The sequence below is a fragment of the Stegodyphus dumicola genome, chromosome X2, assembly GCF_044657685.1.
Source record: "Stegodyphus dumicola isolate Sdum_Otavi_A_Nest chromosome X2, ASM4465768v1".
In the NCBI taxonomy this organism is placed as follows: domain Eukaryota; kingdom Metazoa; phylum Arthropoda; class Arachnida; order Araneae; family Eresidae; genus Stegodyphus; species Stegodyphus dumicola.
In genome coordinates this window covers 5134774-5159780 of record NC_140781.1, presented here as the reverse complement: position 1 = coordinate 5159780, position 25007 = coordinate 5134774, and the positions used below count along the sequence as shown (strand labels likewise).

The 25007-nt window shown below is 34.9% G+C and overlaps 1 protein-coding gene across 8 annotated transcripts in view; it reads left to right on the top strand.

Annotated features, from left to right (window-relative positions):
• Vps51 (vacuolar protein sorting 51) overlaps nucleotides 1–25007 on the top strand; it is a 171901-nt gene that overhangs the window by 45224 nt on the left and 101670 nt on the right. For all 8 annotated transcript variants that reach the window (XR_015038908.1, XM_085809109.1, XM_085809107.1 and 5 more), the window contains exon 9: nucleotides 12338–12443. Coding sequence is in view for 7 of the 8 variants with exons in the window: in XM_085809109.1 (XP_085665235.1) it covers nucleotides 12338–12443 (106 nt within the window). In the remaining variant the exon portion in view is untranslated. The remainder of the gene's footprint in view (nucleotides 1–12337; nucleotides 12444–25007) is intronic.

Here is a 25007-nt window from a genome sequence, read left to right as displayed (position 1 = left end):
ACTTCTTAAGAACTTTTGTAGTGTTACTACATGTCTGTATTTACTGCATATAATTTGCATTTTTAATTGCATTGTTTGTGCCCATACCTTTAAATTATTAAAAAATGTCAATCTTTTATTAACTAGTAACATAATTATGGCTGTCATAAAGAGTAGTTTGAAACTGACTTAAACGAAAATTTTTATCTTTACAGTAGATTAGATGTATAACTTGCATCTTATAAATTTATTCACACTCCTGTCTTAAATAGAATACTTGTTTAATCTGAGTTAAATTATAGCTTATAGAACTTGATGATTTAATAGAAAAGACTGATGATGGGTTTAATGAAAAGTAATGTCCGTTGATGAAATACGTGAATCTAAAGTGCCCTCGAGGCAAATATAGCAGTGAGGATGCAGAGGAAACTTTCAAAAGGGGTTAGTTGGCTTAAAACATGCACAGTAAAAAAATGAAGAAATCAAGTGCCAGTCATTTTGGAAATGAACTATAAGCATATCTTCCATTTTGTGTCGTATGAGTTCTACCAAAGAAGTGCCTTCTTAAAGATCTAATCTGGGCCCTGAGCTTCTAGTTATGCTGTAATGCAACATTGTACTGTCAGTGTTGGCTTCAAACTGTTTTGAGAGGGAAATTTTATTTATCAGGCTATTCTAATTTAGAAGATCTATAGCTGTTGTAACTCCTCAAGAAAAGGAACATATAGTTGTAAACTAAATATTTTATTTCATACTAAGACATTTTTTACTAGCTTAGAAGCCCTACACAGGTTACTCACAAAACATTTTCTCTAGATTATAGAATATCTAGTTGTCATGATATAGAAAATAAAAACTGAATTCTAAAACCAATAACAATGAATATCAATATGCAACATCCTCCCACCTTTTGTCTTGTACTTCTAGATATTACAAGACAAAACTGATGTACTCCTTAAAAACTGTAACTTATAAATTGAGTCTTTTGGGTTGCTTTACCTGTCATCCACTCTGAGTATGTCAGAGTTTAGGACTTAAAATAGTTCTGTCACTGGGTAATGCCAAGTCTGAAGGATGTGATTTTGAATTGTCACAACTGGGTAATGAATCTTCTCCTTTCCTTTTAGGGCATAATCTGGGCCCTAAGCTTCCAGCTTTGTCCTGAAGTGTTAAATCTAATGATGTAATCTCTAAGGGATATAACTGCTGAAGGGGACGGATAATGTCTGCATTTGCCAATTTCACTCGAGCTACTTGCTGTTTCCATCTCATCCTGTAAATAGTTTCACCACTCTGGCTAAAGATCAGTTAATTCTTTTGGAGCTATCAGATCTCACAAGTGCATCTCCTACTTGAATACTACCTCTTGCCATGATGGTAGGATTCCTTACAAGCTCAAACAGATATTCTTTATGGAATCTCTTTTGAAAACAATCTCGAACACTTTACAAATATCGTATCCTTTTCTTCAAATGACAATGAATTGTGTCAAAATCAAGAGTATCACAATTAGTAGAGTTTGAAGTATTATGTAGGAAATGTGCCGGTGTTAATGGTAAGGGTTCCTCTGGATTCTCCAACAAATAAATTAAAGGGCTGTTATTGACTGTACTCTCACAATCATATAAAACTGTTGACATTTCCTCATAATTTAGACTAGCTTTCCAAAGAATTCTTTTCAGTAGATCTTTCATACTGCCTTTCGTATGCTTCCACCATGCACCATACCATGGTGCACTTTGTGGGTTAAAATTTGATTTTATCTTCCTTAGTTCTTGCTCTCCTTGAATGACATTCTAGTCTATTGTTTCAAGAGCCTTTGAAGTACCCACAAAGTTTGTAACTATGGACTCAGACGAATGTCTGCCACATGTAATGCAGCCAGATATAACCTCATGAATAATTCTCTGCCTATGAGGTATTCAAAATCTTTCTCTAGCTGTATATAAGATTGTAGACCAGCATGACTTAATGTCCTGTGCGTATACTCAATTAGACATTGGACATTTGGATAATCAGGTAGAACTATAGAACACTTAAAATCATCGGTGCCATCTCCAAAGATGAGCTGAATTTACACTGTTAATAATCCTCTGTATTCATAGAACTTCAATGATCTTTCGTATTTCTTCTTGTCTTTTACTGACCATTACCTCTGAATCAACTTGATAAGTACAGTTTCGGCCCTTTGTATTTCCTCACTGGTTAAAGAGATAGAAATTTGTGTCTTCTCTTTTCTTAAGTAGTCACAAAATCTAATTAGCAAAATAATCATGCATAATTGTTTAGAATATTTCTAGAAATACAACAATCTATAACTAAATTTCTCACTTCCTTGAATATTTGAGGTCCACAAATGGTTATTTTCACTCTTGTAAAACTTCTTCTGGACGAACTATTTTTGTTACAGGCCATGTAATTTCAGGTTTCCTTAACCATGAAGGACCCTCCCACCATCTCATTTTCATCAGTTTTGGCCATGTGCACGATCGAGATGGTAAATCTGCATATAAGTTCACGAGGTAAGTATCTCCAGCAGCTGAATTCCTTTAACTGTGTTACCAACAAAGTTATTCCAGGGCTCCTTCTTGGCTGTCCATGCCAGTACCACTATAGAATCTGTCCATTGTTAAAGGTAAATTTGTATCTTCCAAAATAGACTTTGCTATTCATGTCGCAATGGCACCTCCAAGAAGTTCTGGTTTAGGTATAGTAGGCCGGATCATCAGGGCTACTCAGGCTTTTGCTGGTACTAAATGTAGGAATACTGTAGTTTCCTTCCCACAATGTAAGAATGCACAATAAGCATATGCATTTGCAGATGTGTTAGAAGAGATATGCAGTGTGGCAGCTTCACCTTTTCCTGTCCGCATCTGCCGGGGAATAGAACTATGTTCAACAAGAGACAGGTGATTTGCTTATTCCTTACATTTCTTTAGATAATCATCTGGGAATGGTTCATCCCAGATGATTATCTAAATTTTTAAAAAATAAGTTTCCTTTTCCAGTCTTCTTGTAACAAGAGCTTTGGCAAGAGCATTGCTGGACATGTAAAAGTGATGGGATCATATGTGTTAAACACAGAAAGTAAATTTCTTTTCGTAACTCTTTCTTCTAATTTCACTAAAGTCTCCGGTAAAGCACAGCTCAGTTTGTGAGTCGTAGTATTCCAATTAAGGCCAAGTACCTTTTGATTCCCATCTTGAATTCGTATGTTAGACCAGCAATGCAAATTAAAACATCCTTCTTGCGTTATATTTGCAGCTTGTTTTTGAAGTAGGTGCAAATCCTGCTCATCATCTACACTTTTAACTACTTTAAGTTGTCAACATAAAAATTGCTTTTAGTTTTTCTATGCTAAATTTCAGCTCTTCTGTTTGATATTTTCTAAACCTAAATGATGCGAAATTGTCACATTTAGCAAGAAAGGGCTTGTTTTAATGCCAAACACCACATGACAATGTTTGTATTCTTTTAAATTTCCAGGAGCCTTCCACCATAAAAATCGAAGTTCATCTCAATCTTCTGGTTGTATGCTAAGCTGTAGGAAAACTTGTTTGATACTATTACTCCTACAGCATGCAGTCGGAATCTGTTCAATAGTGGGAGAACCAGCTGTGTGAGACTGGGTCCCGTACTCAATCTTTTAAGGATGCACAGACAGCAACCTTTACCGAGGCATTGAACACAGGGGGGGATTTTTGTGGTTGTACTTGATAGCTTAATTACCGGTCTATGTGGTAAATAATAAACACTGCTCTTGATTGCAGATGGCTCTACTTCCTCTGTTATGCATCTTTATCCCACTGCAAAGTAATTTCATGATGTTTGTCCAAGATATCTTCTCTTCGTAACCGTTTAGTAACAGATTGCAGTCTCGTTTCAGCTATGTCATAGTTATCATGAAGAGGATGATGCCCCACTACTCAGGGTAAAGCCACCTCACAACGATTATCACTGTTAATAGTCAACGTTTTCTTGAAATGCATTAAAGTTTCATTTACTAGCACTGTCTTGCTTTTCTGTTTAATTGGATAACAGATGGCCAAAGTTTCTAACTCCCCCATCTTTTTCACCTAAACGTTTTTTAGGCAGAGTGTGATGTTAACTACTACTCTTTTCTTCCCAAGACCTGGAATGGTCCAGCCAAGTAAGGTTTCTATAGCTGAAATTTCCATTGATAATGCATTAATAATTTTTCCAGTTAAAATCCTTCCTAAAATATCCGTGACAAGAAGAACTCATATTGGTGAAGTGTCTGAAGTGTTATTCCATAATCTTTAAGTTCCAGAATTAGAAGATTGTGTTGAATTCTAGGTAGGGTGGTGCAAATTTTGGGCTGATCCAAAAAAGAAATTTTCGAGCAAAACCTTTCATATAAACTCTTTACTGTAATATTGTACCTTTTGTATTCTAGGGCAGGAAGAGTTCCACTACCAAATAATGCTTGTGACAGAACTTCTGTACTGGTAGGAAAAAGTTTCAGTTCCTTTATTAAATTCTTTTTGATGTATGATCGATGTAAGCCTTGTCCAACAGAGTGTGTACTGTAACTTTGTTCCCTTAATGGCAAGCTTTAATCAAGACTATCTTTAGATAAGATTTCCTGCAAAAAGAATTCTCCTGTAAACAATGTAGGGCACTTGCTTGCTGTGGAATTTGAAAAGTGGATTTAGTAGACCCTTTCTTCTAATCTGGACAAAGTAGAGCTTAATGTCATCATCCAGGTATTACGCACTGAACTTTATTTCTACATGTTTTTGCAATGTGTCCTAGCTTAAGACTAACTAAACAACTCCTTTTGCATATAACTGGAGATTTCCTTTCATCTAAGGCCATCTTGGGAGCTTTCTTACTGTTTCTACTAAAATATGGGCGATCACAAAAAATACATTTAGCCTTTTCATGATAGACAAAGTAAGAGCTGAAACAGAAGGGATATTATTTCTTGACGTATCAACTTCCTTTTTAACCATAACTTGAGTTCCGAAACCTGATTGGGCCAAGTTTATCATTTCCTCACCATTAACTTCTTGCCTTAAAAATTTCATGGCCTTCTCAAGGGATCTTTGATTGCTTTCAGCAACCTCTTTCCTATGATTAGGAAGATTGGTCACTCAGTATCTTTCCCAAACTCTCAAAGCATCTTCAGAAAGACAAGAGGAGACAAGAAATCTGCAAACTTTTCTTTAAATCTTCCTATCCTATCTAAAGCTCTTAAATGTGATTTCAGTTGATCGTATAAGGTAATGAAATCTGTACATTTCTTACCATTTACAGCATTTATCATTACCATTCAGAGTAATCCATGAACATATACTTGTACTACCAAATTCTTTCAATAATTCAATCACTTTGGGGTAATTCTGAGCTGTAGGAAGGACTGTCTATTAAACTGGCAGTTCAAGAGCTAGGAGTAATGATGTGAATCAAATATTGGAACTTATCTTCAGCTGACATTTCTTCATCCTCATGAATTCTGGAAAAATGACTCCAGAATCCCAAGAGGGATTTAATATCTCCATTAAATTTCTGAATTTCCAATTTTGGCTACTGATACTTTTGATTACATGATGACTGAATTGACTTATCATCAGAATTTTTTTCAATATTTTCAACCTTTAACTAGAAAGAAAAGTACTCTAATTTTCAGCTTCACAGAAATTCTTAATGTATTCCTTTTTTTTTCTTTCACCACCCTTACCAACTAATTATTCAGAAAGTGCTTGTTGAACACTTTCTAAGCACTGCAATTGATCATGTAACTGAATTTAATTCATGAAGTTTGGAAACATTCAATTTCGTTTTCATAACTTTTTCGGCAGTAGCCTTTGTCATATTTGTAATTGTCATATTTATGCACATATTCATAAACTAAATATTTTATTTCGTACAAAGACACTTTTTACTGAGAAGCCTTACACAAGTTACTCCAAAACATTTTCTCTAGATTATAGAACATCTCATCATGGATACATACAAAATAAAAACTGAATTCTAAAAACTATAACGATGAATATCGATATTCAACTACAGCAGTAAATATGGACAAGATGAAAATGTTCATGGAAACTGACCCATTTCATTGGTTGGCCTAAATTTTCTATATGTGAAATGGATAAAGAGATGAGAACTACTCCTGGGAGCGTTATTATGCTCCTCCATCATTTAGGTAAGACTTATAATATGGCAGTTTATTATCTTGTGGTCTAGATTTTAGATCATTATGGATTGTCCTGTTTTGATAACAACATCTAGTAACTGATTGCATATTTTTTATTCTTTTTGATATTAAAATAAAATGAAACATCTGTAAGCTAGAGTGGTAAAGTATTCCAAGTTCCGCTGTTATGACATCAATATAGTGCAGCATGCACGACATTAACCGGCTGTCTGAATTGAGGTCGCCATAGGCATCATTTTGAAGATCTCTGACATGGGCCCAGAATGAACGAGGATTGGAGATGCTGGGGGGAGGGGTGTGACCATTTGTTATATGCATAATTGTACAAGGTAACCAAAAAAGCTCTTGTTGTTTCTGATAGGACATTGGAAGAATGAACCCCAACATAAAAATAGTCTCCAAACTTGGCGATGAAGTGGTTAGGCTGGGATTTCGGACATTGACCTAGAGATAAAAAATGCTTTGCATCGGTACTTTAAACATAACTCACACAGCGACTGATTGAAATGGACATGTCAAAGGCGCTCGCTTGGAGTTGTTTACTTTGTGATTTTAAAGTGGGCCTGTCAGCAGCAGCAAATTATTTATTAAAATCAGCAAATTATATTTCCCATGTAGGGAAAATGGTCAGAAGTTTGGAGGTCTTGATTGGCTCAGCTATTTCTGGAATTCTTAGGTACAACATTCAAGTTTTAGAAATTTGAAAAGTCTAAAACTATTTACAAAATATTTGCAGCATGCAGAACATGTATATTGTTTTGCATTTGAAGACACAAGTCCAGTATTGAGTGCAAATAATGTAGAAAAAAATTGAACTGAGGATGGACCCATAGCCATGTGGTTTAACTGTCTCTGCTCAGTATTACTGAGCCACAGAGTACTAATCACTCAAAGGAAAAAAACACGTTTATCCGACTCTGCCTTGTCACAAATATTACCAGATGCACAGAAATCATGATATACATTATGTTAGGAAGTGGTGGTTGAATATGTGGGCTGCTGAGGACTTCGGATATCAATCCTCTTCAATAATTCATAATGAAATATACCAGAGTATGATAGAAAGTCACAAAATTTAGCACGTTTAAAGACCTATTCATTCGCTTTGTCAGAAAGTACTTTATACTCTATTTTGAGGTCCTCATACAGCCTGCCATTACTAATCATTACTAATGAAATAGTGGGAGTTAGTTGTTGTTTGATGTCTTTATCAGAAGCAGCCATCCAAATTGGCGTTACATATGTAAGGATTGGCCTGATTATGGTCATGTAAATATGCCCTTTCTTTGAGAGGTCAAGCTTAGGGAATTTCACTATTAATGGAAGAGTATAGTGAATAACAAAATTCGCTTTTCTCTTGATACATTTGACGTAATCTGTCCAGAAATCTTGTTATTTGAAATGATACCAATGTATTTAGCTTATTTTACAATAAGTGTCACTTCTCTGAAGATTGGAAGATTTTTGTTTCTGAAGTATGCCTTTCTGGAACATCTTATAGCAAGGAGTTGTAACTTCTGAGCATTCATGCTCACCTTCCATTTATTACACCAGTCTCTCTATCTAAGGGATAGCACAGTACTGTTCACTTAATACGTAAGCATGGAATTTGAAGAGGAGAAGTGCTGATGGACATCTGCAACATAGAATAAACAGAGTGTCGGTCTAAGAATACTGCCCTGTAGAATACTATGATAGATAGAAGTTTCATCAGAAATTTTGTTCCCAACAGAAACTTGGAAGCTGTGGTTGGTGAGGAGAGAGTGATGTAGCGAAGTAATCTCTTTGATAAAGTGCAAAACCAGTTAGCTTGTTAATGAGCCTCTCATACCAGACACAATCAAAAGCCTTTGCCACATCTAGCGTAAAGAGGGCTACATTAAGTTTATTATGTTTGGCTGCCTCGATAAACTCTTTGATCTGAACAAGTTATTTGATCATAAGTTGTTGCTGGAACCCAAATTGTTTCAGGAGGGAGGATAATTTTATCCTATTCATGATGATGCATTCAAAAATTTTTCTAGGCCTGGGAGAAGACTAATAGGATGATATCCTTTGGGTTTAGTGAGACCTTTCACAGGCTTTGGAATCAGAATAACTAGCTTTTTTTCTGGGCATCTGACAAGATGGACATTTCTGGACATCTGATAAGAGTGCATCTGACAGGCATTTAAGCTGGAGGTGTATTTTCCAATTGTGAACTGACGGATCCTTTTGATGGCTGTGTTTGTTATTTCATCAGTTCCTATTGCTGTCTTTATTTTTAGTTTTTTGATAACATTCATAACTTCAGAGGAAGTTGCAAATTCCGGCAAGTTCCTGACTGACAGTGGGTTAAGCCAGTCACATAGTTGCAGACTGTTAATTTCAAAATTTTGGTCACATGGCTGGAAGTTTGGCATAACTGTTTTTTAAGGTGCTTTACAAAAATAGTCGATTTATCTTATTTCATTATGTTGTTTGTTGATCATCATAGATGGGGCAATTGTAGGGGTAGGAACTTTTGAAAATTTTTTAATAGTTTTCCAGAATTAATTACCCTTGGGATCCAAATTTTAAATCTTGTAGTGTTCTCGCTTGAATTGCTTTATCAATAATTTGATGTCATGTTCAAGTCTATTAATTGTACATTTTGTGATAGGATCCCAGGTAAGATGATACTTCTTATGCAATTTGTTTCTCTTGTGAATAAGGTTTCAAATATGCAGGGAAAGTTTGAAGTTGTGATCACTGGTGTACACAGTGTCAGATGTGTTGTGCATGGCTTGATGAATGCTGTTCTTGAGATTTTCAACTGCATCATCAATTTGATGCTTGATTTTGAGGTTTATAGAATCCAGCAAGACGTCAGAGATAAGGTTTTAAAAAAGCATCCAGTCAATGACGGCTTGTTGAAGCCAGATATCAGGTGTAGATATTCCTAGGGATCACAATGAAAGGTAAGTGATTTGAGCTAAGTTTGTGCTTTACATCTGTTGCGATGGGAATAGCTGTAGTTGTAAGCATAAGATCTAGCTTGTCAAGAGAAATTTAATCTAGCTGGCTGGTAGGTATATTCACAAGGTATGTACAAAGCAGTCAGATTATTCGAGACATAGCTTTGCAGTGTAATTCTATTTGGGTTATGCCTGTAACAGTTCCAATCCTTATGTTTAGCATTAAGGTCACCTGCTACCAGTATAGAGGTATTAAGTGGAAGTATTGAAGCACGAATGTTGTTATTTAACTGTTGTTATGACATTTGTGAAGGCAGTCATATTGAATTTACTGTAAGAGGAGAGTGAGACACATGCTGTAATGTCTTCATCTTCACATTGGCTGAGTCTGTCACACCTGTAAGAACAGTAATTTGGGATGCTAAGTTTAAGTCCCAGCATGGTGCGAGTTTCAGTTATGAAAGTTATGTCAATAATGTGCATTGTAAAAAAATTTTGTATTCTCTCAGTTTGCTATGAAGCCTGGAGGCGTTCCAACACATTGTGCATATGTGTACATTATTAACAACGTAATTATTCATAAAGTTTGTTTGGAGAAGCTTCATCGCTTGTAGTTTTGCTGTCATTTAATTTAGTAAGAAGAGGTAATCCCAACTCACAAATGCTGGAGACTAAGTCCGTTAAGTTTTTGAGCACTTGTTTTGCTTCAGTAACTGCATCCACCATTAATCTCAGTTGAGAGAGCTGAAACATATGATTCAGTGGTGATTAATCAATCAGCGTATGTATGTATCTGCCTGTAATGCTACCTTAGGTTTTGGAAGCTTAGAACATCCTTTGAAATTTGAGATATGGAAAAAATTGCAATTCGCATAGGCAGAAGGCAGGTTTCTGTTTTTCTTCACAAATATGATTAATGATTTTCACCTTAGTGTGCACACCTAGGTTTGTAGTTACAGTTATTTTGAGTATGATGAAACCCCTGGCAGCGATAACACTGCAGAGGCCCAGCTCTTCTCTTGTAAAGCTGTACTTTGACTTGCATTCAGAGAATGAACTACACATGAAATAGTTCTTTGGATGTGTCTGTTTCTGACAGGGTCATGAGAAAGAGTTCAAGTTTAATAAGTTTTTCATCATGTCTTTTGGTCATCTGTTGGACAAATTCAACTTGAAAACCCAGATTGATAAAATCATTTCGGCTATCTTCTGCTTTGATATATGCAGGCATACCATGAATTACTAATTTGAGATTTTTACTTTCAGGCAGCATGAAACTGTTAAAGTAGATAGCTTTGTCTTTGAATATTTTTTCATCTGATGGTAGATACTTGAATTTTCGAGAACAAGATTTTTGCTCCATGCTTTAGCATTTTTGATAAAATAATTATGTTTTTGGAAGTTGTGGCTTTCCAGGAGGTATTAGTGGTGGTACTCTGGAATGCTTTCAAAGCATTCCAGAGTACCACCAAGTGTTCACTTGGAGAGTGGTCTGGGCATCCTTTAGGACAGCATCTGCAGTGAAGCTTTATATTGGCTGTATGTCCATTTCATGGATCAGCAACTGCGAATCTGGAGTTTTCATGTGTGCAGAGGTTGTCATCTGTGAAGTTTTGATTTTAGGTGCTAGGGTGGCTTGATTAAGGCCAAGACCATGCATATGTCTTCTGTTCTTTATGGGAATAGTCATGCAATCTCCATCACTGATCTCATCTTGGCTATCGGCATTGAGCAGAGTTTCCGCAAGTTAGTTGTCAAAGCTGAAACAAGTGGCAGCTGGGACCCCAAACCTCTGGTGTTGGTCCTAGCAATCTCTTGTTGCAGGAGCAAGAAGTCTCTGTCATCATGGGTTTTAGGATTTTATTTATTATATCAGTAGCATTGTATTCTAGATGCAGAATAACATCCTTAATCAGAGCAGGCCCACTGGCAGTGGCCAGGTTGTTCCTTCTTTGGGTGGGCATACAATGAACATGATCACTCATAACAAAAAGCATAACCAGTTCGTGTTGAGAGCTGGTCAATTGATATTCTCTCGACTGCAAGTCTGGGGCCATAGAGCTGATAAAATCGGCGAGTTTTTTTAACATTGTTAGACAAAAGCACATCAAATCAAAAATCAAAATGCAAAAGAGGAAGGCAAATTTGCCAAAGCAAGGCTGTTTAACAACTCAGCAAACTGAGATAGATGCATAATGATAAATTAAGACAAACTACAGCGTAAAAGTATTCAAGATGGTAGTATAAAATAGCACATGTCTGAAGAGATTTGGTAGAAATTATTGAAAAATCCCATTCTTATCATCGCATTGACTTGGGCAGTTCTTGCATTAGCTTAATACTGTGACTGTCCACAGAAAGGTGTACATTCTGAGTTAATGATGGTCCAGGTGCCATATATGCAAAGCATGGATTGCCGAATGAATGAAAAGCTTCAGCTGGGTTTGTGTAATGCCCATAATTCATAGACTACAGACACTTAGAAAGCTGTTGTTTAGAATGAAGAAACCATGCTCAACACCCTTCTAAGCTGATAGTTCAGTTAGGGCTTGGAAACAGCTATGGGAGGATTTTGGGGGAGGGGTGGAATTTTATTGTGTAACTTAATTATGGCTGAGATTCCATAGTTGTGGGAGGATGTTTTCCAAAGCTATGATTGTGCATGTTATTTAGGTTACACCAATCTATGGTTGCAGGTGTATTTCACAAGATTTAGGGAAATTCTATCCTGCAAACAATGTGGCAGAATTACAGAATGAACTTGTTTCTTCTAGCATGATTAATTTAATTCCTGTCTCATTGTGCAGTTTTTACAGGACTGCTTTCTTGTGAGTAAAGTTGAATGGCTAGAATGTACTTTTCAGAGCCATTAAATCTAATTCTAATAATCTAACAGTATAGTTGGGTAAGATACTGGAGTAATGTATATAACACTGATAACAATTGTCTGCTCTCTTATCTCTGGTAAAGCTTTGTAGAATGAATGATGAGACATTTCCCTTAAGAACATTAAAAAGAAAAAATTATTTGACAGCTTGCCCTAATGTTCAGTTGCTGTTATGCAAACATATGACGAGTTAAGTAATCTGTGTTGGCAGGACATTAATATTTTCTTGAAAAGAAATATCAAGAAAATATCAATTTTCTTAGATTCGTATGATATTTGAAATACTGTTGAATAATATGTTACATTTCCTTCTTTTCCTTTTATATACAGAGCCTGTAATTTTTGTTTCAGCAAAAAAGAAGATAATATTAGTATCCCTTTGAAGAAATTGGAATCATTTGTATTAGAATTAATGCTGCAGTATTTTAAGTTTGTTGAAATCAGAATTTCACACGAGGTATGTATCTAGTGAATTGTTTAGAAAGATATTTTCTGTTTAATTTTTTCCCAGTGTGCTGTGAAAAAATAAGCTGAGATTTCTACCTGCACTATGAAGAAATAAATTCTGTAATTTTTTTTTTTTTAACTAAATTGCAATGCAAAAGAAAGGATACTCTATAACCTCTAACATTTCTTTAATTTTTTTTAAAATTAAGTATAAAGAAAGCTGTAGTACAGGGTTTGCCAAACTTCATGTCAGTAAGAGCTGCATATTGGAATTCAGGAAATTTCTACAGAGGCAATTAGATTTTTTTAAAGCCACAAGTCTGTATTTACATCATTTTAAAAGTAGTTAAGCAGGTTTCAAATGGAAAGGAATGTATGATTCGAAACAATCATTTAGTGACAATTTGTCTTTGTGTGATGATGCATTGAAAATGTGAAATTTGGGGTGTTTTTCTTTTCTCTAATGACAACTCGGTGCGGTAAAAATACACTTTTTTCAGTTTTTAAATACCACGTTTCTTCTGCAACACTTTTTCTAAATTGAGATCTATCACAGTTTTATAATGCTCATGAAACTTTGGATTCTTCATATATCTGGTCCACAGCAACTGCTATCTCAAAATTATCCCATTATTCCCCTGCATGCTTGTTCTGTATACTGTCCTGCTTGTTCCGTATATGGCTAGCTGTGTATCTGTTGTCCTCATGGATTTTTCAAAATCTTCTAAAAGTAATGAACGTTGTCTTCTAAGCTATGACTGTTGTAAGATTTCTTAGATGTTACTGAAATTCCCAGTTGCTGTAAATTTCTCATCAATTTGAATGTTGAATTAACTCCTAAATTTTTAATTTCTATGAAATTATTTATGATATTAAATGTTTCTGTTCTGCCCACAGACCACCTGGAATCTGGCAGGAAATCTGGCATCTGGCAGACCCTTTCCAAAAAGCATCCACAAGCATTCATCCATACATTCATAAAACATTCACAAACAAATCCAACTATGAAAATTTTCTTTGCAAAATTATTTTATTCAATCCTTACAGTGTTTTTTTTAAATAACATTATTAAGTTAAATAGGTTATTATTAAGTACATAGGCTACTTCAAATAGGTTTTCTTAAAGTGGTACTAATAAAGAAGCCTTTTCAATCTTTTTTGTTGACATGTATGAATTACACTAGTGCACATCATTCAGATCCTCGGAAAGAAGTCAGTGTCACATCACATGAAAATATGGCACTTCAAGCGAAACAGTTGACCAGTATATTGCCTTACAGGCCGGAAGAAACAGGAGGCAGACAGCGGGAGAAATCGCTAGACACACGACACAGGCGACTGGACAACCGATATCGCGTTTTACCATGGCCAGAAGACTGCACGATGGTGGTCTGTTTGCACGATGCCCTGTACGGTGTGTACCTCTAACGCCTGCCCATCGGAGAAGGCATTCTCTGTGGTGCCGGGAACACCGGAATTGGAGAGACAATGAATGGGGACGAGTACTCTTTACAGATGAGAGCAGATTCAGTCTGAGTAGCGATTCTCATCGCATACTCATCTGGAGAGAGCGGGGAAGCCGCAATCATCCCTCGAACATCATTGAAAGGGACAGGTATGGAGGTGGCGGTGTTCTCGTTTGGGTAAGCATCATGCTTGGTATTCGTACAGACCTTCACATCATCGACGCAGGTTCAGTCAACGGGACCTGTTATTGTAATGAGATTCTTCTTCCATATGTGCCAGGACTTAAAAGAGAAGGGCTAGCTCATAGAGCTTTTTCCCCTGAAACAGGCAGCGGGGAGTGATGACGTAGCCATAATGACACTGAACGCGGAGATGCAATTGACAACATAGAAATTAGTGTTTTAAATTTGAAGAATCAGCGTTTAAAATGAGCTGTGAGTGAAAGACAGTTATCATTTAGAACAGACAATGTTACTGTAGTATGCGTTTTACACTGAACATTAAAAAATTTAATTTAACAAATTTTAAAATAACTAATAAAATATGCTACTCTTAACATAAAGTTCCTTTTTTTTTAATTTGCAGGGATTGTTTTTTTTTAAATGCCTGTTTATTTCTAATCATTTCTTTATCTGAGATTTAATTAAAAGAACTATACTACTGTTTCTAAGATAACTATAATAACAGCTTTTTAAAATTAATCAAAAAGCAACCTTAAATTGGCATAGTTTTCAAAATTTCTGCTAATCTGAGTTTCAGCCTAATTGTAAATTTTACATTGGTATATTTCCCAATTCAATATAATAACATATATATTTTTTAATAATTTTGTAACTTAGGCTTACATCAATATTACATTTAAATAAATGCATGTAAGATTGTTATTTTAATTTAGACAAAACAACTTTACTCACAGTACCTAAAAAAAAAATTATTTAATTTTTCAAAAGTGGGGGTTAAGGAGGCAGGTCTTCTTATGTCAATTACTTTAATTTTATATTATTATATTTTATCTAGAATGCTAAGCTAGCACAACATCGAATCAATAATAACACAATATACAATAAAAATAACTTTAACAATAAATAACTTAACAAAATTAGTTCTCATTTGAAATATGCTTTACGCTATTAACTTCTAAAATGTCATCTACAAATACTTAAAATCAAAACATATTATATATGCTTTCTTGTACAGTCACAATGCAACTACCTCTGCAAAATAAACGAATTGCTTCTCTGTTAACTTCAGGATAATGTTTCTCCAGTTTATTAATTAATGAGCCAATTACATGCTTCCCTTTATAGTAACCTGTACCATGAACTGCACAAAATATATTTTTGAACTCGTAAACTATATTCATCTATGAATGGGAAGGTGTAGTCAAACCTCCAATCTATTAATAAGTCCAATATTTTAATTAAGAATGAATAATTTAATCCATTCTGAATTAAAATATTGGTTCATCAGCACTATTTTTAGATATTTTTCCCAATGATGGGTCTTTGTTTCGCACACGTTAGGCAATATAACCTGCAACATATGTTAATGCTTCTTTTTCGGCGGTCGAAAATTGTATGGCGGAATTCAATTCTAATTCCCAAGATATAGGAGAAGGTTCCATAGGAAAAAGTGGAAGCCATAAGAAAAAGCGGTTTCTCAGTAATTTGAAGCAGTGCACTAAATCTGCAAAAACCCATATTTTTTTTCGTTTGCAATACTGTATTTGGAAACTGAGAACTATTAATCGAAATCTGTAACTCTTTCCACAAAGTACTAGATCATCCTAAATCAGACACTATTGCTTTCCCTTCTACTCCAGATGATTGTGTTTGCGTGTGTGATTATGGCAAAGCCTCGAGGGCTATCTGCCTAAGGGAAGGGATGCCCTCGTGGAGGACTTTCTAAGGGAAACTGGCTCGTATACACGTTACACATGGGGAAAACCACGAAAACGCCCATGCAGCCAGCCCGTTCGCGGGATTTCAACCTCGGACCGAACTACCAGTGCTCAGCGACTTTTCCGCCCGGCCGCTGGTGGGCCCAGATGATTGAATATGTCTTTTTCATTCGAGTGTTAAAATAAAAAAATATTGGTTGTTTCCACTGCGAAATGAGACCTCTGATTAAACCAAACTGCACTTTTTGAAAAAGGACCGAGAATTTGGTCCAGTTTAGAGTCATAGCTAAGTTTAGAATCTATATGCATTTCGTCGAAACCGAGAACGCATATTTTTTTCTACAGAGTTTAAATATTCGCATCGTTCCTTCATTACAGGAAGAACATCACTCTGAATTCTTGAACTACATGAAAATTTAGCGCACCATCTCCTTAATATGTTAGTGCTAGGTAAAGGAATTCCTATTTTTTCTTACCAAAATCGTTCCTTATAGATGACAGAGCTCTTATGACAATGCAACGTGAAATATCTTCACTAGTCCACCTGATTTTTTCCTTCTTTTCTAGCAATGCGTTAATCTGCGTCTTTGTAAAAATATGCTTTAGACCGTTTTTCCTAATTCTCCTATCCGTGCTATTTTTTCCTAAATTTCACTGTTTGGGATTTTAATTTCGAAATTTCCGATACAAATTTCTTTATAGATGTCGTCCACCTTCTTTGTCGCTGAGCAAACATTCTAAAATTTTTCTTTTCTCTATTTTTCAATATTTTATTACAATTTTCTAAGGATATTATTTTGTTCTTCAAATTATCAATACATTCTTGTTTATCTTTACACTTAGGGCATTCAGGGATATTGTCACTTAGGACATTGTCACTTGTGAATTTTATTTCAAAATCATTGACATTTGATTTATTATTGTCAGCTTCAATTTCGTTCTCAGCTTCAAAATAAATTTTCTTTGGTATTAATTCATGTAGTTTTTCAAAACCACTCTGCATTACTTTTCTTTTCAAATGTCTCCGATTTCATGGTGTTGTTTCATTTATTGCATACGATAAATTTACTTTCGGCACAGTATTGCATTTCAACAGTTTCTTTTGCGGCAATCCAAGCAAGCGATTTCTCATGTCATCTTCATAATCACTGCACAGAAAATGTTCGCCATTAATTCTTGCGTTTTCACATTAATAGAATCCTGTCTTCGACATTCATGTATCCATTCTTTCGTCAAAAGCAAATTGTCTTTTGGGAAAGCAGGAAATACAATATCTCTTCCTTTCGTATTTCTATAAGCATTACGGCACGTTGCTACAGCACAAGAAGCCATATTACATAAAGGATACTTTAAATATAGAATTTAAAAGGAAAGCTGACTAAAACTATATATATATACCAATTATTAAATATTTGCATTATTAGAAAACAAATATGTATGATTAAAATTAATTTGGGATATGCGACCTCCAGAAAATAGTTTCGTAAGTGAATGAAAGTACAGTTTTAAATGCGCGAAATCAGAGCAGGTGCAACACAGACACGTCATATTACTTCCAATTCATCCCCTCCATGAGGCTCGCGTCGGCGAGGAGTCGAACAAAAAAATGACCTAGCCCTTCTATTTATCCCTGATATATGCATCTTTTTAGAGGCGCTATGGGTCCGCAGTTCCTTTTCATGGACGACAATGCACCATGTCATCGCACAGTAGCTGCCGAACAGCTCTTAGAGAGTGAGAATATTGAACGTATGGATTGGCCGGCATGATCTCCGGATCTCAATCCCATCGAGCATGTATGGGATTTTCTAGGCAGACGCTTGGCAGCTCGTACCTTACCACCAGTAACGATTCCGGAGCTTCGATTGGCACTGCAAGGCGAATGGGCAGCAATGCCTCAACAACTCATTGACACCCTCATTCTCAGCATGAGCAGACACTGTAAAACCTGCCTAGCAGTCAGGGGAGATCATATCCCCTATTAAAGACCGGATGTTTCTTGCTGGACACTAATCACAGGGATGTTTCGGCCTTCAGTCTCAGCCATGCTACTTTTTCAATAAAGCTTCTTTTTATCCCTCTGATTTCTCATTTAGTAAATGTTGCTTACATTACTCATGTCCTTACGTGTTGGGGATCTTACGGTATTAATTGTGTTGATTGGGAAAGCTTTTGTACAAAGTTATATTGAAAAAAAACCATCTCGTCCTTAATTTTTGCACACCAGTGTATTTCTATTTCCCTGTCTTTTTAAGTGAACTCTGCTTTGCATGATCCTGATAAAACATACTCTGGGGAAATAGAAAACGCGTGACAATGTGTGTGTGGTAATGATAGAGACCACATTAAACCTTGATGAGTGTATCTTGCTTCTAATGGATAATGATACTTTTCACATCAGTAGGGAATCATTTTCACATCATCTGGAAATAGTAAAGTGGTTAGTGATTGTTTGAAGATTAGAGAGCCCAAATACCTGAAGAGAATCTTGAGACTTATTTACCAAATGCCAGCCTAATGACCTTTAAGTCATTAGGCTGCATATTGTCTAATATTTTTCCACAAGACATTTAAAAGGAATTAATGTGGAGCATTCGTCAATGTGAGCAGCAGTAATATAGGTTGTCCAGTTGGACACAGAATATAAAACAGAAGATTCAACAATATAAAACAAAATAAATGGGCACAGAGGCAGTTGTTTTCTGTCAACAGTTTAAAAGTGGTCACCGCAGCTGCATGATGAGTATTTGAAACTAGATGAAATTTTGTGTTGAGGACTCTCCAGGATTTTGTATAGGAAGAGAGAGCAGACACTATATGAAAGGATTTTGAAGAATGAAAGGTCAAATTTCTGTTTGGTTTCTGAATTAAACTGCAACCTCTTTTTGCAGAAAGGTCCACTTTCTCATTTCCTACAATGCACTGGGATGGCACCCATTGGGAAAACACTTTACATTGAATTTTCTTAAGCAGAGATCTACACTGCTGGATACGAGTGCTTTTATTCTGTTTAGGTAATAAAGCCTGAAGAACAGATGTTGATTTGGCGAGGAACACGGCCCTCTCAAAGGATCTGGCAATTGTGAGTTGCTGAAGCATTACATAAATTGATTCCAGCTCACCATCAAAATAGGTCATGAAATTTCCATTTGGCAGATTAAAAACAAAAAAGTTCACAAAAAATACCAGTCCCAGTTCCTTGAATAAAGTCGAGAAGGGAATCATCTGTATAGATGTGAAGTCATTCATAAGTGGGATAAAACATGCATAGTTTCCAGAGCAAATTCACAGAGTGCATCAGGGTAAGAGTCTGACTTTTCTGATTTAGATCCAGTTTTACATCAAGTTCATTGTAAATAAGACACAATAACACGCTGAACAAATACTAATTCAGAAGTCAAACAACAAAATTCAGCATTATATTTTCAAATTTTCACAGGACTAGTTTCGATGGTTTTACTGAACCACCATCCTCAGCTGCAAAAGCGCAAATGAACGAGACAGGATATAATGATCAGATAAGATAAGAAAGCCTGGACAGAAAATAAGCTAGTGGTGCCATCTGTTGGTAAAACCAGAACTAAAACATAATTTCCTTAAGGGCCGAAGGCAAAGATGGATTGGAATTAGGACCGTTAACTAAGCACAGAAAGATTATTTTGAATGTGAAATGCCTCTAGAAAATCCAATTCTCCAATGGAAGATGTTTTTTGAATAATTTTGGGAGCAGAAAAATTGAAAGTGTGATTTTTAGACCAACAATGTTGGGCAGCAGAAGACTTCTGTGTTTCCTTTTTTCTAACATATGCCTCATGTTCCTTAACGTGACATTTTAAGGCTCTCTTAGTTTGGCTGATGTAAATTAAGCCACACTGGCGAGGAATCATATAAATACCCCAGGAATTCCTATCTGTAATGGGGTCCTTGAGTATGGAACTTGAAATTTTATTGATGGGAGAATAAACGACCCGAAAGTTAAATTTCTGAAAAATACGTGCAATTCTTTTGCTAATTTATGGAGAGAAAAGAATGACAACAAAATTCTTATAATCACCTAAAACAAGAGTGTGCCTTTTGTTGTGCTGGGATGAGAATTATTTAACTGCTTGATTAATAATATTGAGTGAAAAGCCCTTGATCAAAAGCCAATTTGGAGAAGCAAACTTGAAGTGAAGGGAAAAGAAAGGAATAAAATGAAGCTAACTTTTGTTTAGTTGGATGACAGGATTTGAAGTGTGGTGGAAAGGCAAAACAGTGAATGTTTACGGTAAACTGTAGTACTGAAGTTGGATGTGTTACGTGTGACCAGAATGTCAAGAAACGGAAGAGAATTGCAAGTCTCAAGTTCAAAAGTGAACTGAATAGCAGGATCAGTAGAATTCATTGTTGAAAGAAATTTATTTAAATCATCTTTATTACATTCAAACAGGGTAAAAGTATCGTCTACGTAGCAGAGCCATACCGGGAAGCGTATTTCCAAACCCTACCCCAGTTTTCGAATTTTTGACGTCGCGGAAATATCGACTAGTTTCACCTGGCAAAACGGCGTACCCCACTTTTGACTACTAACGGCGTGCTTTCGAAAGAATTGTGGTGCCGAATAGAGTGCTTATATGGTAATTGTGAGATTTTCACAATTTAAATTATTATTAGTGGAAATTTACACAGAATCTTTAGTGAATGGTTATTGTTTATCGCGATAGTATATCTGAGGAAAGAGGAGAATAATTCACTGCTAATGTATACATTAACAGTATGAAAGATTTGGAAGGTGATACTCGGCAATAAATGTGATGCATTCATCGCAAAATTCAGCGACGCCAGTAAAACAAACGAGGGTGTTCGAAAAATTTATCCACATCTGAAGTCACTATAAAAAAATTGTATGTGTGCCAACACAGATATTTTAATAATAATAATAAACACTTGCAGAAAACTTCAAATCAAGGAATAAGAATTGCAGTGCCTCTGTGTCCTTAAAAACTACGAAGCATTCTGCAGACTTTTATGCCCAGATCAAGGTTGACAAATATATTAATAAGTTTTAATGTTTCTTTTAGTGTATATATTTCAAAAGTATTAAAATAACTTGGACAGTTGTTTAATTGTTTAAAACAGCAATAAAGTTCATTTATAAAGATATACAAGGATTTTCATAATTATCAAAATATTTCATTGCTTTGGTGAAACACTGAAATTTACTAAATTAACTAACTTTTATAATATTAAATTTGTTCATAACTGTAGTATTATGCTCTGTTTTAAAAAAGCTTAAATACTTTATTTGTTATACTTTAAAATATTTTCTGATTTATTTACTAAATGTGTAATCAATTATCAGGATTACTAAATGTGTTAAGAATTTCCATACATGCTTGTGCAGTGTGATTGCATGTTTGTGTAATGAACTTTGATTTTCAGGAACGAAAAAGAAATACAATCTCCGAATAAGTACTTTTTCGTTTTCCAGTTCCTGTGTTTAGCTGTAAAAGTAAATTCACTTCAAGTATGTGTCTGTGCAATTTTGATGATGTAAATACTGAAATAATTATACAGTAAAAACTCAACTAAAAAAATATCCGAAAAGCTCTTGAAATTTTGGATAGTCAAGCATATAAAAAATGAAATACTGTAATAAGTGAATAGAAGAATAAACTACTAGTCTAAACTCATAAAAACAGTTCATCTTATTTGTATCAACTTGACTATTTAATATTATGCACGATTTTGAAAAAAATGTATGCTGCTGATCTTTGGAATATGATAACGGGTGATTTTTACAATGATTGTTATGTGGATTAAGACTGCAAGTTGAGACTTTAAATATGAATAGTAATCTGAAAATTTGTAGGGGTAACTTTATATCCAACAATCTCTGCCAAATAACTTCAATATTTTAAGCAATTAAAATATATATTTTTAACCACTTGTTATTAATTTTATAAAGTACATTCTATAATTTAAATTTTATTTACTCTCATCTATTTTAATGTTTGCCATTATAAATTTTATACTACTTTTTTAAGATTTCATAGTTGCTAATTAAACTTCCTTTACAATTTATTTAGGTATTTTATACATACATATATATTTTATGTAAGAAAGGGATTTATGTGCAATAGATATACAGTGAAAATCATTTAATACAAAACTGAGGGGACTGAAATATTTTTTCGTGTTAAAGAATATTAATATATATATATATATATATATATTGACAAGCTTATTAGAGTACATTTAATTTATATAGATATGTGTATATTCATGTATTTAATAAAACTCAATGAAGCAAAAACATCCACAAGAACTTGATAGAATTTAATACAAAATTTTCAAGTTTGTTGAAAAACAAAACATTTATTGAGTTTTGGGAAAATAATCTGATATTTTTCTTTGCATTGTCTTTTTTTAGCATCAAATTGTTCAATGTCAAACATTTTGTTATTCATTTCACCATTGGAATGTGCGTCTGAATAACTGCCCATACTTTTTATGATGTTCCTCATTTCGGATGATGTGGGAACAGGAACTGCATTATTCATTTTATTTTCATCATCAGAATCTGGATCATTGATATTTTTTTAGCTTTGAACAAACTCCAAAATAACTTTGTCTGCCATAATTGGGGCTGTACACACATTATCATAAATTACTGCAACGAATTCTTCCGATAGTACAGTACAACAGTTCATTAATACAGAAACTTTCTCAAACATTTTATTAAGTGTCAGCTCAGTTTCACTATCCTACTTCTCTATTTCTTTTGGCGCCAAAGAATCTGATACTTTTGAGAATTGTGTGTAATGAAAATAATTTTCATTCATCCGTGGAGTTGCTGAATTCCATGCAGTGCAACATATGAGCCAAACTCACTAATTTTTACTCGCACTGCCATGTACTCGTCACCGAATTCCAAAGCTAATTGATGAGAGATGAGATTTTTGTGTGGTGTTTGTAGAGGTGGAAGGCAAAAGTAGCGTAGATAAACGAAACTGGCTCGCGTCGCAGGCTATTCCGTGGGTATTTCAAAGCCAAATTAACCTCTTTTCTACGAAATATGTGAAACCACCTCTCTTTTATTTCACATCCCGCTTAAATCTCACCTGCGGTGCCAGTGTTTTCTGTATTTTGTTCATTTCCAGAAAGGATATCTTTTCGTGTTAAGAGAAACAAAATGCATGAAAATACATAGTAATTTGTCGGGACCGTTGCATTATTTCGTGTTAACCGATATTTCGCCTTAAGCGATTTCGCATTAAACGTATTCCACCATATACAGATGCATTTGGACTGTATATACAAATAATTTTTTAAAAAGAAAATTTATAATCCTTCCAAAATTTTTCGTGCATTATGCTGTCAAAAATTGATCAGTAAATATATAAAGAAAGAAATTTAGAACCAATTTTTCAGAAAGAATAAAAATTGAAATTCAAATTAACTTGATAAAATCCTGTAAATATCGAATATCAAATATTCTTTTTAGACTAGTAAAATCTTAATTCAGAAGTCAAACAACAAAAATCAGCGTTATACCTACAAAATTTTCACAGGACTGGTTTCGATGGTTTTACCGAACCATCATCTTCAGCTGTAAAACCACAAATGAACAAGATAGGAAATAATGATTAGATAAGATAAGAAAGCCTGAACAAGAACAAGCAAGTGGCGCCATCTGTTGGCGAAACCAGAACTAAAACATAATTTCTCTAAAAGCCGAAGGCAAATTTGGATTGGAATTAGGATCGTTAACTAGAACAGAAAGATTTTTATGAATGTGAAATGCCTCTAGAAAATCCAGTTCTCCAATGGAAGATGTTTTTTGAATAATTTTGGCAGCAGAAAAATTGAAAGTGTGATTTTCGGACCAGCAATGTTGAGCAACAGAAGACTTCTGTGTTTCCTTTTTTCTAACATATGCCTCATGTTCTTTGACGCGAAATTTTAAGGCTCTCTTAGTTTGGCCAATGTAAATTAAACCACACTGGCAAGGAATCCTATAAATACCCCAGGAATTCATATCCGGAATGGGGTCCTTGAGTATAGAAGTTGGAATTTTATTGATGGGAGAATAAACAACCCGAAAGTTAAATTTCTGCAAAATATGTGCAACTTTATAGCTAATTGATGGAAGGAAGGGAATGACAACAGAATTTTTATAATCTCCTAAAATAAGAGTGTGGCTTTTAGTGTGTTCAGATGAGAATTTTTTAACTGCTTGATTAATAATGTTGGGTGAAAAGCCCCTGTCAATAGCTATTGCTTTTAAATAATTTAGTTCTTCATCAAGGGCTAGTTTGGAGGAGCAAACTTGAAGAGCACGGAAAACATAGGAATAAAATGAAGCTAACTTTTGTTTAGTCGGATGACATGATTTAAAGTGTGGTGGAAGGCAAACCGATGAAGGTTTACGGTAAACTGTAGTACTGAAGTTGGATGTGTTACGTGTGACCAGAATGTCGAGAAACGGAAGAGAATTGCAAGTCTCAAGTTCAAAAGTGAACTGAATAGCAGGATCAATAGAATTCGTTGTTGAAAGAACTTTATTTAAATCATCTTTATTACCTTCAAACAAGGTAAAAGTATCGTCTACGTAGCGGAACCATGCCGGGAAGTTTAAAATTTCAAACAATTTTGATTCATAATAATGCATGTAGATATCAGCCAGGATGGGACTGAGGGGGCTTCCCATGGTAATCCCTCAGTTTGCTTGTAATATTTGTTTTGGAAAACAAAATGTGTTTGTTTCAAACAGAGTTGAGTGAGAGAAATTAGCTCCTCAATTTCGATGCAAGAGAAATGAAATTCGCGAAGTCTGGTTTCTAGACATCTTAATGCACCCTCCACTGGCACATTGGTGAATAATGATTTTACATCAAAAGAAACCATGAGTAAATTACTAGGAGAAATGTTTTTAACCTTTTTTACAAACTCTATTGAATTTTTTATGGTGTAAATGTTATTGTCTAATAGAGTGGAAAATCTAGAAACTAAATATTTAGCTAAAGGATACGAGGCAGTACCTAAATTTGATACAATAGGGCGGAAAGGAATACCACTTTTATGAATTTTGGGAAGAGCATACAATCTGGCACAATTCGCAACAGATGGGATAAGCGAATGTTTTAAGTTGCTTGAAATGATTTGCGAAGATTTGATCACAGTTTTTATTTTGGATAAGTCCGAAGGTGAAGGATCTTTAGGGAT